The sequence below is a fragment of the Amblyomma maculatum genome, chromosome 1 (assembly GCF_055883805.1).
Source record: "Amblyomma maculatum isolate TAMU_Amacu chromosome 1, ASM5588380v1, whole genome shotgun sequence".
Classification (NCBI taxonomy): domain Eukaryota; kingdom Metazoa; phylum Arthropoda; class Arachnida; order Ixodida; family Ixodidae; genus Amblyomma; species Amblyomma maculatum.
The window spans coordinates 261,156,283-261,172,229 of record NC_139344.1 but is presented as its reverse complement, the minus strand read 5'-3'; the positions used below and the strand labels follow the sequence as shown (position 1 = coordinate 261,172,229).

Sequence of the window (15,947 nt, the reverse complement as noted above, 5' to 3'; positions counted from 1 at the left end):
AATGGTTTTCTTGCTGTTTGCTGCTCACGAAGTTCTTCAAATAAAAGGCCTGGTTCACTGCACTTGAAGGCAGATGAAAGCATTTGCAAAAACATATACAAGCGTTACCTGCTCCAGCACACAGCAGTTCGCTTGCGACGCTTTTAAGCCTGCATGCTGAAAAGGTCGCAATACAGGTGAAGAACTTCAGGACAGCATGAACAAACTATCTACGCTCAGGGCTCTGAACGCTTTCATGCGTAGTGAAATTCAAGACAAGAAAGTGAAGATACAAAATTGAAATGCCTTACAGCTGCTTACAGATCAGCTACAGAGCTTGTGTCATTGTTTAACATACAATATCGTCTGCAGGAACATGGAAAGTACTCAGAATGCGTACGGAGTCTAACTCAATATGGCCACTGGCACGGTGCTACTTTCCTCGGAGCTTACTTGTGGGCAGAGGTTCTGGTCTGCCCGAGGAAAATCAGACACCGGACTCCAGTCAGCAAGTGGACCGGGAGCTGGTACTGAAAATTGAACGTGCCCACTGTCAGCACACCGTTCGCTGCGGGTGCAATGACCCGCGAGGCATGCATGCGCACCAGAACGCCACATCATGCCAGGCGTTGAAGGGGACGGAAGCCCCTTCATGTGCTGCTCAGCGGGCGTCAGCAACAAATATCACGCAGGGACAGATTAGAATGTCAGAGCTCACGTCTTATGCTGCACGGAACAAGTGGAATTGGAGTTGGGGTGCGCACCAAAGCCGCAGCGGACTGTTTTGGTAAAACCTAAGCTAATCATAAGAGATCTAATTCTGTTACTGGTACACTACAAACGCAATGATATCTCAATCAAAATTACGATAAAGTTGACCCCTGCAAAACCTTCAGCAGCACAGCAGGCCACATGAAAGCTGCTGCACACCTTCGGTCAGCCAGGCAGGCTCCCCGCATGACAGAAGTGTTGTGTTGAAAACAAGCACGCCATATCGAAAGTCACTTTCGAGTAAACTCAACTTCCACCTCGCCACACAGCTAAAGAACAGCCAGCACGGGCCCAAAGTCGTGCAGCGGACCCAGCTCCAAGCGTAAAAAGAGGGGTACACACGCAGTTCGATATACTGGTTGTTCTGATGAACGGGAGTTAGATAAATGCTAATAATGCTGTTATACTTTTGTATGGGATTTTCAAGAGCATATTCTGAGAGTTCGATACAAGCAAGAATTTGATATGTCCAGGATGAACTGTAATAAGATAAAGCTATTAGGCAGTCTTTTAAGCGAATACCAAATCTTTTATTTAAGCTCTTTTAAATTTGTTTGTTTAAATTTGAGGTGGCTCTGCAGTGAGCAAAACAATTCAAACCAAGCAGTAGTGTTAAAGAATTCAGTCAGTGTAATGGCACTGTTTTTTTTCTTTTTGTGAGTTTTTAACGTCCCAAAGCGACTTAGGCTATGAGAGACGCCGTAGTGGAGGACTCTGGAAATTTCGACCACCTGGGATTCTTTAACGTGCACTGTCATCGTACAGCACATGGGCGCCTTGCTTTTCACCTCAATCGAAAAGCAACCGCCGAGGCCGGGATTCGATCCCACATCCTTGGGAACAGTAGTCGAGCGCCGTAACCACTGCGCCACCCCGGCGGGGTGTAATGGCACTGTATAGCTTCACTTTACAATATAGCAGGAGCTATAACATATATGAATGAAGCTAAAGCTTCATTCTTCAACGCTGCAACTGTTTGTGCATTTAAGACCATTGTCATCCAGGAAATGACATGGCTATGTTAGTCCTTTTCAAAGATAATAGGACACCAGCCAACTTCTACTAAAACATTCAGCTTGCATGTTAGTCAACACTGCATGTGATGTTTTGTTCACCTTGAAAAGGTCATCCTTCTCAAGATTTGGCTTCTTCACAGATGACGGTCCCCTCCGCACTTCCCCACGAGGCAAGATTTCTTCCATGGTTTCTCAGTGGCTCATTTCTGCACAGAAAAAATACCACCAAAGCACAGAGATTACACATGTCACGTTGAGAAAAGAAGCAGACAATTCACAGCAGTTTATCCTCTCAGCTAAGCCTTTCAGATGACATGTACCCACCTGTGTATATTTTAAATTTGCAGGTTCATCTGGGCGTGTGCTATTTACAAGTAATTTCTTTGTCTGACGTGAATTTTTTTGTTTGAGGCTGTGATCACTCACCATGCATGCGCCCCCAACTATCAGCACGCTTCCCTAGAATGCATCTAGTCTCGCTGTTAGCCACAATTCGCATACGCACGCTTTTCTTGCATAAATAATTTCATTACTGCTTGCTCAGGTGCACACCTTTCAGGCTTCTTTGGTTTGCCTTCTCTTCCCTTCCATGAGCACCTACCATTTATGACACCGTGACACACACAAAAAAAGAAAAAGATCAATCCAGTGATAGCTGTCATCTCTGACCTCATGCTATAGTAATGAAAACGGAATCTCAGCAGGGAATTGAAAAGGTGCAGGAAATGAAAACAAATTTTTAGAGCCAACCTTTAGGCCTTTCACTATACATGGCTTGCCCTGACGTCACATCTGGGAGCCCTGAGATATCAGCCAGCTATGCTGATGAACCATCAACTGTAGCCTCCATCTATACAAGCTCGTGTCAAGTTAGTTTGCATCCAGCCGCCACTTCAAAATGGCTATGTTTTGTAAACTGTTTTTGGCTGCTTCATCAGAAGCGAGAGCCCTGAGCAAAAGATGAAGCCAACAAACACCAGCTGTTCTTGCATTTCGAGGATCGTCGTAGGTCAGTGCGATCGTACCAAGAAGCTTAAAGAGGCACAGTGACGTTTGTCAGGCCGCTAATTCCAGCCAATATCTAGGTTCTTTGGATTGTGCCGATGTCAGTTCAAAAAGAATTACATAAATCGGTGCACAGAAACGAGTTATTCTGTTTATAAAATTCTAAATACAAAAAAAAATGCGTCTGAGCTGGTGTGAGAGGGAGCCCCTCGCCAATTTCACTCGCCCAGCACCCGACTTGGGCGGAACCTATGAGAAAATTAGCTTTCTGCTGACGTATCGGAAGCTGTCCACCATGGTGTCCTGTCCAACCCAACCTCTGCCGCCTTTTTGGCAGCATCGTTACCATAGTAACAGCAACCATGTGTGTTGCACGACTGCTGAAGTGTCGGGCATGGTGTCGGTTTTTGCATTCCAGCCCTTGTTTATGCTGACGATTTCGCCGTTTTGGCGATCCGCCAACGTCTATCACTGGTGCTGCCGAGGATCACTCGAGCGCTACTTGTGCGAAAGTTTGAGAAGTGCGAAGGCGGAGACGGAGGAGTGGCGTACAGGAGCTAAGGCGAAGCCTACCATGTACATGTACAGGGCCAGCAAGGAAGTAATCTGCCGGGAACGACTATTATGACAACACTCAGGGCAGTGGGCTGCTGGCGGAAGCCCGCTGTGGAGTGTTGCGGGCTCGGCCGCTTGGCTGTGGCGAGCGCGCTTCACGAGCGATCTCGACAACTTGCTCCATCTGAGGAGCATTGGCAGAAACGATCTGCCACGTGATTTTGAACTGTCCAGCGATTTTGCCGACCTCCGAGATCCGAAACACGGTGATCTGAACGTTGTCAGCAGCCTTGGGATTTGAGGAGCTGGGAGCGGAGCAATCTTTACAAGCACTTCAAGAACACACGCGAAACTAACACACCTTTTATTTGTTTTGAGCTGCGAGCACTCATGCCATCTGCCTTGCACAAGACCCACATTTTGAGTCTGTGGTCACTGAGCCTTTGTGAACAGTTTATACCTGAAAACAAAAGTTTCTTTGTTGCACCACTTTTACAAAATGCACATCAACTGAAGTGGTCGCATACAGAACAATTTTTCACTAGTGAGCAAATGCAAACGGAGATGTTTATTAGTTTCCCCTCATAATAAATAGATCTCACATCATATAGTAGGCAAAGCAGGTACGAGCATGTTGTTAAGCAACCACGTAGCGTTGTCCTAAGTGCTCCAAAATCTCGGTGTATGAGTTTGTGCACTTCGCCATAGCCAAAATGCTGCCACTGCTGCCAGTAACTAGGTTGATTTTTAACTTGCTGCAACATGGAATGGTTGTTACCCTGTAACAGTCCCATAAAAAGACACTAGGGCAGTTCCTTCAGCTCACATGTTTTGAGCAGAAGCACCTTTTTCGCCTTTTAGCAGCATTGCTGACAGGCTTCTGACTAATCCGTTCATGACATAATTTGTGCACCTCCAATGACCTGAAGCCTTTTATTTCTTCCACCATCACAAAGCCGGACAAACTAAGTACAGTAAAACCTCGTTGACATGTTATTGTTTTTTAAATGAGGGGAGAAAACATATTATCCGGGAAAACGTGTTATCCAAACTGCCTAGTTTTGAGAAGCTTAACTGCTGTACGAGCTACAAGGGCAAGTCCAGCACCTGTCCTTGTCTATTCGTCTCCGCCCACTGTTTACCTTTTTTTTTCTGGCACTTTTCTAAACTACGTAGTTGAACTTAGAATGCACTTCATTGACGTTTGCTGCCATGGCCATAGACTATCTACATCAACTGCTTAAAGCCATGCTATGATCCTACCAAAGCAGCTGCTTCTAACAGTACAAAAAAGCAAAGTAGGATGTATGCCCCTCAGCATCCCAGCCAGGCAAGTATGCTATTGCCCTGCATTTGCAGCACAACCTGTCAGAAGTCTGGATTTAGCATGCAGATGGAATGCTGGCATGACTTCATGCACATGGTATGTGCGGTTCAACGTCCCAAAGCTACATATGGGCTGAGAGATGTCATGTGCAGGGCTCCAAATTATGTGGCTCCTGGTGCTGTTTAACGTACACACATCATGAACGCCAATGTTGCAGCTCACCAGATGATTCTAGGTGAAGGGAGCAGAGGAAGACAATGAGCTTTACTCTGCTGTACCGAGCTGTACCCTGCTGCCAATGGTATAAAATGGTTCTCATGATGTCATAAACAATCCCTTCAAACCTGTTATGAAGACAACACAGGATGTAGCACGTAAAAGTAAATCCCCTCTACCTCCGGAAAGTAGTGAAATTTTTAGCTCTTCGTTGTGGTTTCCCGCACCCTATGCCTTCCTCCTAGCTTTTTCTCTCTCGTTGGCTACCAAGCACAGAAACGCCCCTTGACATAACTGCCATGGCATGAACAGCTGCAAAAAGTTGCTATGCACTATGAGCATTTTTGTGGCACCTAATGAGTGAGTTCAGTGGCACTGAAAAAGAATCGACAATGGCGAAATAAAGCTAATCAAAGATGCACGGCTCTTCAAACCTTTCTACATTAGTGAACGCCTCTGCAGGCCGAGCAAAAATAAGTATACGTATAAAAACGATTGCAATCACAAATGAGGAGAAACTCAATGGCATAAATATGTGTCCAATAAGCAAGCATCAACTTCTAACGAAAACTGACTTTCCAAGATATCAGCACGAACAGCATATAAGAAAAAAAATACGCAATAAGCTTCTTACTATAGACTCGAAAGACGTGAACTATGATCTTGGTCTGAGCTAGTTGGTTCATAACTTTAAAAAAATAAATACAGCGCGAAGAAACGGGACACAGGGAGAAGACACAAGACGGGACGGGCGCTGACTGATTGTATGTATACAGCCGAAGCCCTTTTTATAGCTGCCACAATGGACCACGTGGGTACAATCCTCTACTGCAAAGTCAGAGTGAACACTTTTCGTAACACGTTTTGCTTATCAATCTTTACCAATTATCAATGAATAAAGTTGGTAGTCAGCGCCCGTCCCGTCTTGTGTGTGTCTTCTCCTTGTGTCCTGTTTTTCCGCGCTGTGTTTATTTTTTAAAAGACGTGAACGGTAGTCTAAGGGTTATGCAAACGATAGCATTTTTTTTTTTTTTTTAACGACAATCGAGAATCGGGGCAACGCTTTCCTCACCGAGACATTACAGACACCGTACTGCTCACCTTGCAGTATCCCAAAAAACATAGCCGGAAAGGATCCTCAGCTATAGCTAACACAAACAACAGCATAGTACATCGCAAGAGAGGCAATGAAGACTACCTTATAGAAAAACCGTTGGAAGATGCCGGCTCCGAACAGCAATAGGCGCACGCTAGACGCTGCACGTGGAAACGGTGGAAACTGCAAAACAATCAAGCAATTCCGACACACACACACACAAAAAAAAAGTTACATGTAAATAAGGTTGCCAGACAAACAATCAATTTGAACTATAAGGCGTCGTTCAAATTTTTGCTTTCAAAATTATTTTTGAATACTAAAAAAAATAAACAATTTTTTGTAATAATAAACTTTACTAACTACATTTATTTGCGAAAACAAAAGATAGTAAACAAGCCAAGTTTGCGTTATCCAAAACTTGATGGGATGGATGGTTTCGCATGTTTCGCTTCGCGCAGTTTTATCGTGTTGTTCGCCGCTGCCAGACTGCCAGTCGAAGTTTGGTTGGTTTGGTTTAGTTTCATGTCCTAGCTCCCGGCCCTTAGACAGTGCAAAAGTTGTTCGTAGCTTACTCAAAAATATGCTGCCGTTTTCTTGCCCTATTACAAAAACTAGTCATGAAGCACTGCGCTTATGTTTAGGCTTGCTTTCAAGGAAACGTCACATAACGCGTACTAGCCTGACAAAGCAGCTTCATTCGACAGCACTGCTTTGGTCTGCGGATATCGTCTCTGTGCACGATGCGGGTGGTGTTCGGACGGTTACTCTGAACAATCCGAAAAAGCGGAACGTGTTGTCGTTGGATATGCTTCGAGAGCTGGACGTCCATTTCAAGGAGGCTGATGCCGAACATTCTGTTCGCTGCGTTGTTCTCTGCAGCAGCGGTCCTGTTTTCAGTTCAGGACATGACCTGAAGGAGCTGAAGATTGATTCTGGTGGTACTGCCAAAATTCAGGAGATCTTCAGCCTTTGCACCCGTGTGATGACCTCTATACGGCGGCTATCTGTTCCTGTCATTGCGCAGGTGAACGGTCTAGCTGCGGCCGCAGGTTGTCAGCTCGTCGCCACCTGCGACATCGTGATAGCCACGGAGAGGTCGTCCTTCTCGCTTCCCGGTGCTGCGTTCGGTCTGTTCTGCTCAACGCCTGGCATCGCGGTGGCCCGTTGCGTGCCTCAGAAGGCGTCTGCCTACATGTTGATGACTGGCAACGCGATAAACGCGCAGGAAGCACTGATAAGTGGCCTCGTGAGCAAGGTGGTGCCCGAAGAAAAGCTTCAGGAAGAAACTGACCGTGTAACGTCTGCCATCGTGGCCAAGAGTAGATCCGTTCTGGCCCTAGGCAAAAAGTTTTACTACAGGCAGATTCAGATGGGTATTGAGGACGCATACACGGAGGGCGAACAAGTGATGCTGCACAACTTACAGTACTGTGACTCTCAGGAAGGTATCAATGCCTTTGTTGAGAAGAGGAAACCACACTGGGGGCACACAGACCAAAAAATTTAGTCCTTGTGCTCATTAATCATGTACTTGAATATCTAATTTCTGCTATCATTTGTATTCGGCAAATCGTGACACTGCAAGGAAAATATAGTCCGGATATTGAAGTAAATGTCATCCAGAGAAAAGTATTACAAGGAATGACAAGGAATGACAAGAATGTTACTAGCAAACCAACATAAAAGAAATGTAGCTGATAAATTTGCCAGAAATCTTTTGTGCAAAACTACATTAAACAATTATGGTCATTTTTTGTTTTAAGTGTTTATTTTTGCAAAGATTGGGTCATATGACAACCACAAACACAGGGTTATAGAATGAGACATCCTTTCAAGCTGTTCCTTTTTGTTATGTCAAAATAACTCATCTGTGGCAGTACCTGTGTTCACTTAATATGGCATGTCCATGTATGAACATATTGTGAGGCAGAAGAACGCACCAGCAAATTCACCTTTTTACTTCAGGTAGGCCGAAGCAGCAGCTACCGACTAGCCACAGCTTAGCAACACTTCGTCTTCTTCGCACGACCCGATGACCGATGATGATTACGCTGAGATGAAGATGAAGGTCACTCACAGTGCTTACAACATTCCCCCTCGAACGAAAGCGACCATCCTGGTCGCAAATTAAATCTTAAGGTCGGCGGTTAAAGGGTTTCAAGCGCGACACGTGCACAATCTCGGTGCCGCGACACCGACGATCGCGAACAGGCGATGCAGGTGTGATGAGATAGTTTACAGGGGAAGTTTGTTCCAGAACCGTGTACGGGCCAATAAAACGGCTCAGAAACTTTTCACACAGGCCGGGGATGCGAGTAGGTGTCCAGAGTAGCACTTCGTCTCCAGGGCGGAAAGACACTGAGCGATGAGTCGCATCATACGTGCTTTTCCTGGAAGCTTGAGTGGCTTCAGTTTGAAGGCGGGCACGATCACGGCAGTGGGCGATACGAGACACGAACTGTTCGTGGGAAGGCGCGGCAGAAGGAGTAGAAGCTGTGAAGAAAGATGCTTCGAGGGAGAAGGTAGGATGGCGGGCATAAACAAGAAAAAACGGAGAGTAGGTGGTGGTTCGTTGAACGGCAGTGTTGTAGGCGAAGGTTACAAAGGGGAGTAAAGAGTCCCAGTTGTTGTGCTGAGGGTGAATGTAGGTGGATAGCATATCAGAGAGGGTGCGATGAAAGCGTTCCGTGAGGCCATTGGTCTGAGGGTGGTAAGGAGATGTAGTTTTATGCACCGTGCCTGAAGCATGAAGCACTGCGGCGAGGACGGTGGAGAGGAACGACTTGCCACGATCGCTAAGGAGGAGGCGAGGGGCGCCGTGGCGAAGAAGTATGGTGTGGAGGAAGAAGTTGGCGATTTCGGAAGCGGAGCCGGAAGGAAGTGCTGCGGTTTCAGCGTATCGGGTGAGGTGGTCAACGGCAGTAACGACCCAGCGGTTGCCAGCTGGAGTCAAGGGCAGGGGTCCATACAAGTCGATTCCGACGACTTCGAAAGGTGTGGAAGGACATGGGAGAGGTTGCAAGAGACCGGCAGGAGGCGACGTAGACCGCTTGCGTCGTTGACAAGGGATGCAAGACGCTACGTATTTTAATACTGAGGTTGAAAGGCCAGGCCAGAAGAAACGACGTTTGATGCGGTCGTAGGTTTTGTGGTACCCAAGGTGACCTGCGGTGGGGTCGTCGTGAAAGGCTTGTAGAACTTGAGGACGCAGGGAAGAAGGAATTACGGGAACCCATGTGTGGCCCAGTGGGCTGTAGTTGTGCCAAAATAATGTGCCATCCTGTAACTTGAAATTTTTGAGCCGACGACGGAGACGGGCATTTGGAGGTCTAATAACACCGCTGAGACTATCAATCAGCTTTTGACAGTAAGGGTCAGCACTCTGGTGGTGAGCAAGATTGCAGTGTATATCTGGCATGGGAGCAATAGAGGCGGCGCTCAAAGACTGCATAACTGTAGGGTTTAAATGGCTTGACTCCGTTGGGACAGGAGAGGAATGCGAGGACATGGGTTGCGACGGCAAAGCAATAGGGCAACGAGAGAGAGCGTCGGCGTCCTTGTGCTTCTTGCCCGATTTGTAAGTGACAGTAAAGTCGTACTCTTGAAGGCGGAGGATCCACCGCCCGAGACGACCGGACAGATTTTTCAAAGTGGATAACCAGCATAGGGCGTGGTGGTCAGTGACGACTGTGAAGTGACGGCCGTACAGGTAAGGACGAAACTTCTGAACAGCCCAGACGACGGCGAGACATTCTTGTTCGGTAATAGTGTAGTTTTGTTCCGCAGAAGTCAGAGTTCGGCTCGCATAGGCAACAACATTTTCTGTAGAGGTGTTTTGGCGTTGCAGAAGGACAGCGCCAATGCCATGGCTACTGGCGTCGGTGTGCAAAATTGTCGGTGCTTTATCATCAAAATGGCAGAGGACGGGACCCGAAGTCAGAGCACGCTTCAGAGTTTCAAATGCTTCTTCGCAAGCAGGAGACCAGATGAAAGGCGTGTCGTTGTGAAGAAGCGCATGTAAAGGTGAGGCAATAGAGGCGAAATTGCGGATGAATCTGCGGAAGTATGATGCCAAGCCGAGGAAACTGCGGAGATCTTTGACCCGAGTTGGACGGGGAAAGTGCAGCGCAGCAGCGATTTTTTCAGGGTCAGGCTTAATTCCTTCGCTGCTTACGAGATGGCCAAGAACTTTAATGGATTTTGATGCAAAACGGCATTTCTTCGTGTTTAGCTGTAGGCCAGCGCTGGAAAGTGCTGTCAAAACTTCATCGAGACGAGTAAGGTGATCAGGAAATGACGAAGAAAAAATGACGATGTCATCTAAGTAACAGAGACATGTTTTCCATTTGAGGCCGCGGAGAACTGTGTCAATCATACGCTCGAATGTAGCAGGAGCGTTGCAGAGTCCAAAAGGCATTACATTGAATTCGTATAAACCGTCCGGTGTTGCAAAGGCGGTCTTCTCTTTATCATCTTCATTCATGGGGATCTGCCAGTAGCCTGATCTTAAGTCAAGGCTGGAGAAAAATTGGGCACCTTGCAAACAATCGAGGGCGTCGTCAATTCGAGGGAGGGGATACACATCCTTACGAGTTATTCTGTTTAGAGCACGGTAATCTACACAAAAACGAACCGAACCGTCTTTTTTTTGCACTAGCACAACAGGCGATGACCAGGAACTAGACGATGGGCGTATGATGTTGCGTGCAAGCATGTCAGCAACATTTTCCTGAATAACTTTGCGCTCGGTTGGAGAAACACGATAAGGCCGGCGTCTAACTATGCTTGATCCGTCGGTGAGTATGCGATGCGTTGCTGCAGCGGTTTGACCCAGTGTGCCGGAATTGACGTCGAACGAGTCTGCGTGCTTGTTCAATACAGCGAGCAATGCGTCTGTCTGGTCTGTTGTCAGGTCGGTGCTGATCGTGTGGCGAAGTGCTGCACTGAGCGAGGCAGGGGATGAATCAGAGCGATCGGAGGTGGAAATGGGAAGAAGTGTGACAGGCTGGGCGGAAGCAATTGATGCAACAGTAGAGTCGCGTCGCAGAAGAATGGGCTCTGATGTGGTGTTGAATGCGGCGAGAAGAGAAGAACCGCTGGAGAAGCGAAGAAGGGACACGATGATGATAATACCTCTTGACAGGAGACGAGGGCTGGGTGTAATCAGGACGTCGCCATCGGTGACGGCGTCAGAAGTCACAGATAGAATATCTTCGTTGCCCGGATAGAGGACGTGATCGGCAAGCATAACTACACGGGAAGAAAGTGGTTCTCTATCGGCAAGAATGTTGCATTCAGTGACTTCAATAGTGGGAGGGGAACACGTAATGACTGCTGAGGCGGTTTGGAGGAAATCCCAGCCGAAGATGAGTTGATGGACACAGGAGGATAGGACAGCAAACTCAATGAAGTGCAAGATGCCATCAATGGTGACTCGGGCTGTGCACGCTCCACAAGGGTTAATATTCTGTCCATTTGCAGCACGTAAAGGAGGACCGGTATAAGGTGTGCGCACTTTTCGCAGTTTTAAACACAAGTCAAGTTTCATAATAGAAATAGCGGCGCCGGTATCAATTAAAGCTTCCAGTTCATGTCCCTCAAGGAATACAGTCAACATGTTTGATGGGAGCAGAGGAGGAATTGGAGCGACGACAGGCGGTGCAGTTTTACCTCCGGAAACTGCACAGGTTAGTTTTCCGTTTGGCGGGCAGAAGCTGAAGATGGAGGGCGAAGGGGCGACGAAGTCCGGCGAAAGGGTGACGGGGAGCGACGACGCGATGGCCGTGCTGTCCTAGACCGGTCAGGAGAAGTCGACGGGGAGGAAGAGGGACGGAGGTCATTATCGGTGTAGTACTGGCGAGGAGGAAGCTGGTAGGCGTCGTCACGTCGAACGTACCCATAGCTCGCACGCTCATCTCGCAGTCGTCGGCGACAAACGCGTGTTACATGGCCGCGGATTCCGCAGTAGAAACATACTGGACGAGGTGGGAGAGGCCGCCAATTACCATACACCGGTGGTCGCGGGGACAGGGCGGCGAGGCTGGGTGGGACAGGCGCGTGATGGACAGGAGGACAAGGAGGAGGGGCCGCAGTGACTTCAGCATACGTCGGAGCGTAGGGAGGGGCTGGTGGTTCTGTAGCCATGGGACGATTGAGTGAAGTAAGCTCCTCCTTGATAATGCCACGCAACCCAGTAGATTGAGCAGGTGGGCGTGAGAAGGCAGGAACCGACGAAATATCATTGTGGAGCTCTTCCCGTATTATAGATCGTATGATGGCGCGCAGATCAGTTTCGGGAATTTGGCTCGGATCCCAGGTGTTGTTGAGGCGGCGCGACTGTAGATAGTCAAGTCGCTGGCAAGTGGCACGAATGTCTGCCACCGTGACGGGATTTTGGGCAGCTAGAGCTGCGTAGGCAAAAGAGCCAATTCCTTTTAAAATATGTCCGACACGTTCAGCCTCGACCATGCCATTGTTAACTCGCCGGCAAAGGGCGAGTACGTCCTCAATGTAGGATGTGTATGTCTCTCCTGGAAGCTGCACACGGGTCTCTAGCTTATTTTGAAAAGAGGCCGGACCAGCACCAACAGTTCCAAATATCTGGCGGATCTGTGTCGTGAATTGAGGCCAGTCAGGAATGGCGTCCTCATGGTTGAGGAACCACGTCTTAGCCACGTCACTCAGGTAGAATGAGACGTTGAGTAGCTTCATAGAAGCGTCCCAACCGTTAAAAGCGCTCACCCGATCGTACTGCTGTAGCCAGTCTTCGACGTCGTCACCGCGGAGACCGGCGAAAACCGGAGGGTCGCGCTGACGTGAGGTAACTGACCAAGTTGGGTGGGTCAAATGGTGCTGAGCAAGTGCACCTTGGGACGTCAGTGGTGCAGAGGTGGCATGGGCAGCCGTGGGATGCCCATCGGTAGCTACAGGCGCCGGAACGGTGAGAGCAGGGGGATGTGACTGCGCCATGGCGGTTGATGTGCCGCCAAGAACACGACCGGAACGGAGCTCCAGGGGGTGCCGCGTTGAGGACGCTGGGATCAGGAGTCACCTCCACCACTTGTGAGGCAGAAGAACGCACCAGCAAATTCACCTTTTTACTTCAGGTAGGCCGAAGCAGCAGCTACCGACTAGCCACAGCTTAGCAACACTTCGTCTTCTTCGCACGACCCGATGACCGATGATGATTACGCTGAGATGAAGATGAAGGTCACTCACAGTGCTTACAATATCAGTGATGCTTTTGCACACACACATGGAAAACCAGATGTTCACTAGACTGTACAGGGTGTTCTGTTTATCTGTCTGGGTTGTGAAAAAGTCTGTGCAAATTACTGGACTACTCAAGCACAGGTGCTGCTCACAAGGTCTACATTTTTCAGCAATGTAACTTAATGTCTGAACTTGCCTGCATTTTCCAAAATTGGCAAAAAAAACTGCAGTTGTGGCGAGCAGATCAGCCTATTCTTACACCGTGGCCTATTCAACAGGCTGCACCATCTGGAGAACAGCGAGGTAACCAATATTCTTCATAAGACTCAGTGGGCCTCTTATGAAGAATATTGGTTGCCTCGCTGTTCTCCAGATGGCGCAGCCTGTTGAATCCCCACTTCTCAGCTTTCCCAACCCCACATTTTTCCCAACCAGTTTTCACATCCCCACCTTCTCAGTTTTCTTCAACAGCCTCTCCAGTGCCAGACGCCCCGCAAAACCAGACAGCGCCTCCTAGCACACCGCAAAACCAGGCAGCACCTCCTTCCGCAACGCAGATCAATTGTGATTCGCCCACCACCACATCAGTCGACACAGTATCTGCAGCACTGGCCGCTCTCACGAAACGAGTTGACGCTTACGAAGCACAACAAGCCGCACAAGAAAAGATTTTAACACAACTTGCAACTGTCATGACGCAGCTTACCGTCCTCGACACTATTAGCAGCCAACTTAAGCAACTCAATAATGCTTAAACGCAACTCACAGCCGAACAACAGCTTATACGGAATGACCAGGCTCACCTCGCACAACGCCTAGACGCTCTAGAAAACGGCTCTCCCGCTCCAAAGCGTCCCAACGTAGCTGCGGTCGATAAACATCCGCCTCGCCCCACCGATTAACATGGCTATCGCCTCAATCGAAACCGTACCTGATGTCCTTCAGTGGAACTGCCGAAGCCTAGCAACCTGTGCGCACGAACTCAATCTCTTGTTTGAGCGCATAGGCTGCCCCCCAATTCTCCTTCTTCAAGAAACAAACGGAACATCCCCTGGAATCCGTCACTACAAGGCACTTTACTCTCCAAGTATTATGCATACGCCTCGTTACCAAAACGCCCCTGTAATCCGCTCTAAGGCTGCTATATTTATTCATAAAAATACTCCCCATGCCCAACTTGACACATCCGCGTTCTGCTCACTGCACCAAGAAATCGTAGCAGCGCGAGTGCGATACAACCGCAAACATCTTGTGGTTGTCAGCGCATACGTCAGACCCCACGCAAAGCCTCACGAAGTCAGTTTTGACTGGATACGGAAACTTCGCGACGCTCATCCTAAAGACGAGATGCTCATTGGTGGGGACTTCAACGCGCAGCATCAAACATGGGGTTACAGACGCTCCAGTCTTCTCGGAACACGTCTGCACATCACATCCACAGAGGTAGCAGGACTATACCTTGGCAATGACACCGATTATCCGACACGACGAGGCATGCTTCCTGGTCAACATGATACGTCTCCGGATCTGACCTGGCACTCCAACAACATTATCCAAGATTGGCGATGTGGCCCTGAAACAAAGGACAGTGATCATTACCCTATATGGATACTGCTCCAGTCCAATCTACGCCGCCGCAAACGAAATACTCGTACCGTCAATTGGAAAAACTTCGACAGGCTTTAGACGATCATCTCGCCGAACTGCCAGTCGAAACACTCCTTCAACGCGCCCGCGATTCAGCCACTGCAATCACACAAGTAACAGAAGACGTTCCTGTACCTGACCCTCACCTGCTTAACCTATGGGAAAGCAGAAAACAAGCCGACCTCGATTATCTCCAATCTGGAAGAGAATACAAAAAGCTTCTAAAACTTCATCGCCTCACTGCTGAGGCACGCTGCTATAGCAAACGCCTTAGCAGAAGTTGATGGCTTGACTTTTGTAGCACTTTATCCTATAGGACCAACACCAGCAAGCTGTGGAGAGTATTCCGGGCCATGAACGGCAAGAGCAAATCCGCAAATACCGGAGAAACCCTTCTCCTCCGCACTAGTCAGACTGCTACCGAGCTTGAACAGGAGGCAGCCCGCACTTTCTTTCCGCATCCCGCCTCACCACCCCCACCTGACACCTATGCACCTGTTCCATCCACAGACTCTACTGGCATTAACGCCCCCTTTAACACATTTGAATTCGAATATGCTCTTTCACAAGTTAAAAAGAACAGCGCTCCCGGCAAAGATGGCATCACTTGGAGTATGCTCCGGAACTCCAGCACACCTACTAAGGAAAAATTGCTTGACCTCATCAACCAGCACTGGGATACGGGCTGCCTACCACCACATTGGAAACACTCGGTAGTCGTCCCCATTCCCAAGCCTGGAAAACACCCCACGCAACTTGCCAACTTGCGACCGATCTCTCTAACCTCAACCGTCTGTAAGCTAATGGAACGCATGGTCACAAGTCGACTTACACATTACCTTGAGACCTCAAATTACTTTCACCCGTTCCAGACTGGCTTCCGCCCTCAGCTAGGAACACAGGACAGCCTTTATCTTCGACACACCAACCTAAACAGAGCACGCCGATGGTGCAAAGGTCGTCCTGACATACTCGTAGCTGTCGATTTACACAAGGCGTTCGATACCATCAGCCATCAAGCCATTGTCGACGCGCTCATTCACACTGGAGTTGGAGACCGCGTCATCAACTTTGTGAAATCCTTCCTTAGTAATAGAACCTATGAAATTCAAATCGATAC

At 48.4% G+C, this 15,947-nt stretch overlaps 2 protein-coding genes across 3 annotated transcripts in view; one reads left to right on the top strand and one right to left on the bottom strand.

Moving 5' to 3' along the window:
• Positions 1-6,195, bottom strand: part of Rrp5 (Ribosomal RNA Processing 5) — a 97,144-nt gene extending 90,949 nt beyond the window's left edge. The window contains exons 1-2 of one of the 2 annotated variants that reach the window (XM_084591036.1): positions 6,068-6,195; positions 1,866-1,972 (exon numbers count right to left, since the gene is read on the bottom strand). In XM_084591036.1, coding sequence (XP_084447162.1) covers positions 1,866-1,952 — 87 coding nt within the window. In that variant the 5' untranslated portion in view covers positions 1,953-1,972; positions 6,068-6,195. Of the gene's footprint in view, positions 1-1,865; positions 1,973-5,970 lie in introns of both variants that reach the window. The other variant, XM_084591037.1, reaches the window with a different exon arrangement.
• A 201-nt stretch (positions 6,196-6,396) lies between these two features.
• On the top strand, positions 6,397-7,717 carry LOC146206367 (enoyl-CoA hydratase domain-containing protein 3, mitochondrial). Its single transcript, XM_084591035.1, has one exon. It carries the CDS (start codon positions 6,399-6,401, stop codon positions 7,473-7,475), a length of 1,077 nt encoding a protein of 358 aa, XP_084447161.1. The 5' UTR covers positions 6,397-6,398; the 3' UTR covers positions 7,476-7,717.
• Positions 7,718-15,947: the final 8,230 nt, after the last annotated feature.

Bases quoted from the DNA above. Each gene is read 5' to 3' on its own strand.
- LOC146206367 (XM_084591035.1), top strand. From the start codon at position 6,399: ATGGTTTCGCATGTTTCGCTTCGCGCAGTTTTATCGTGTTGTTCGCCG.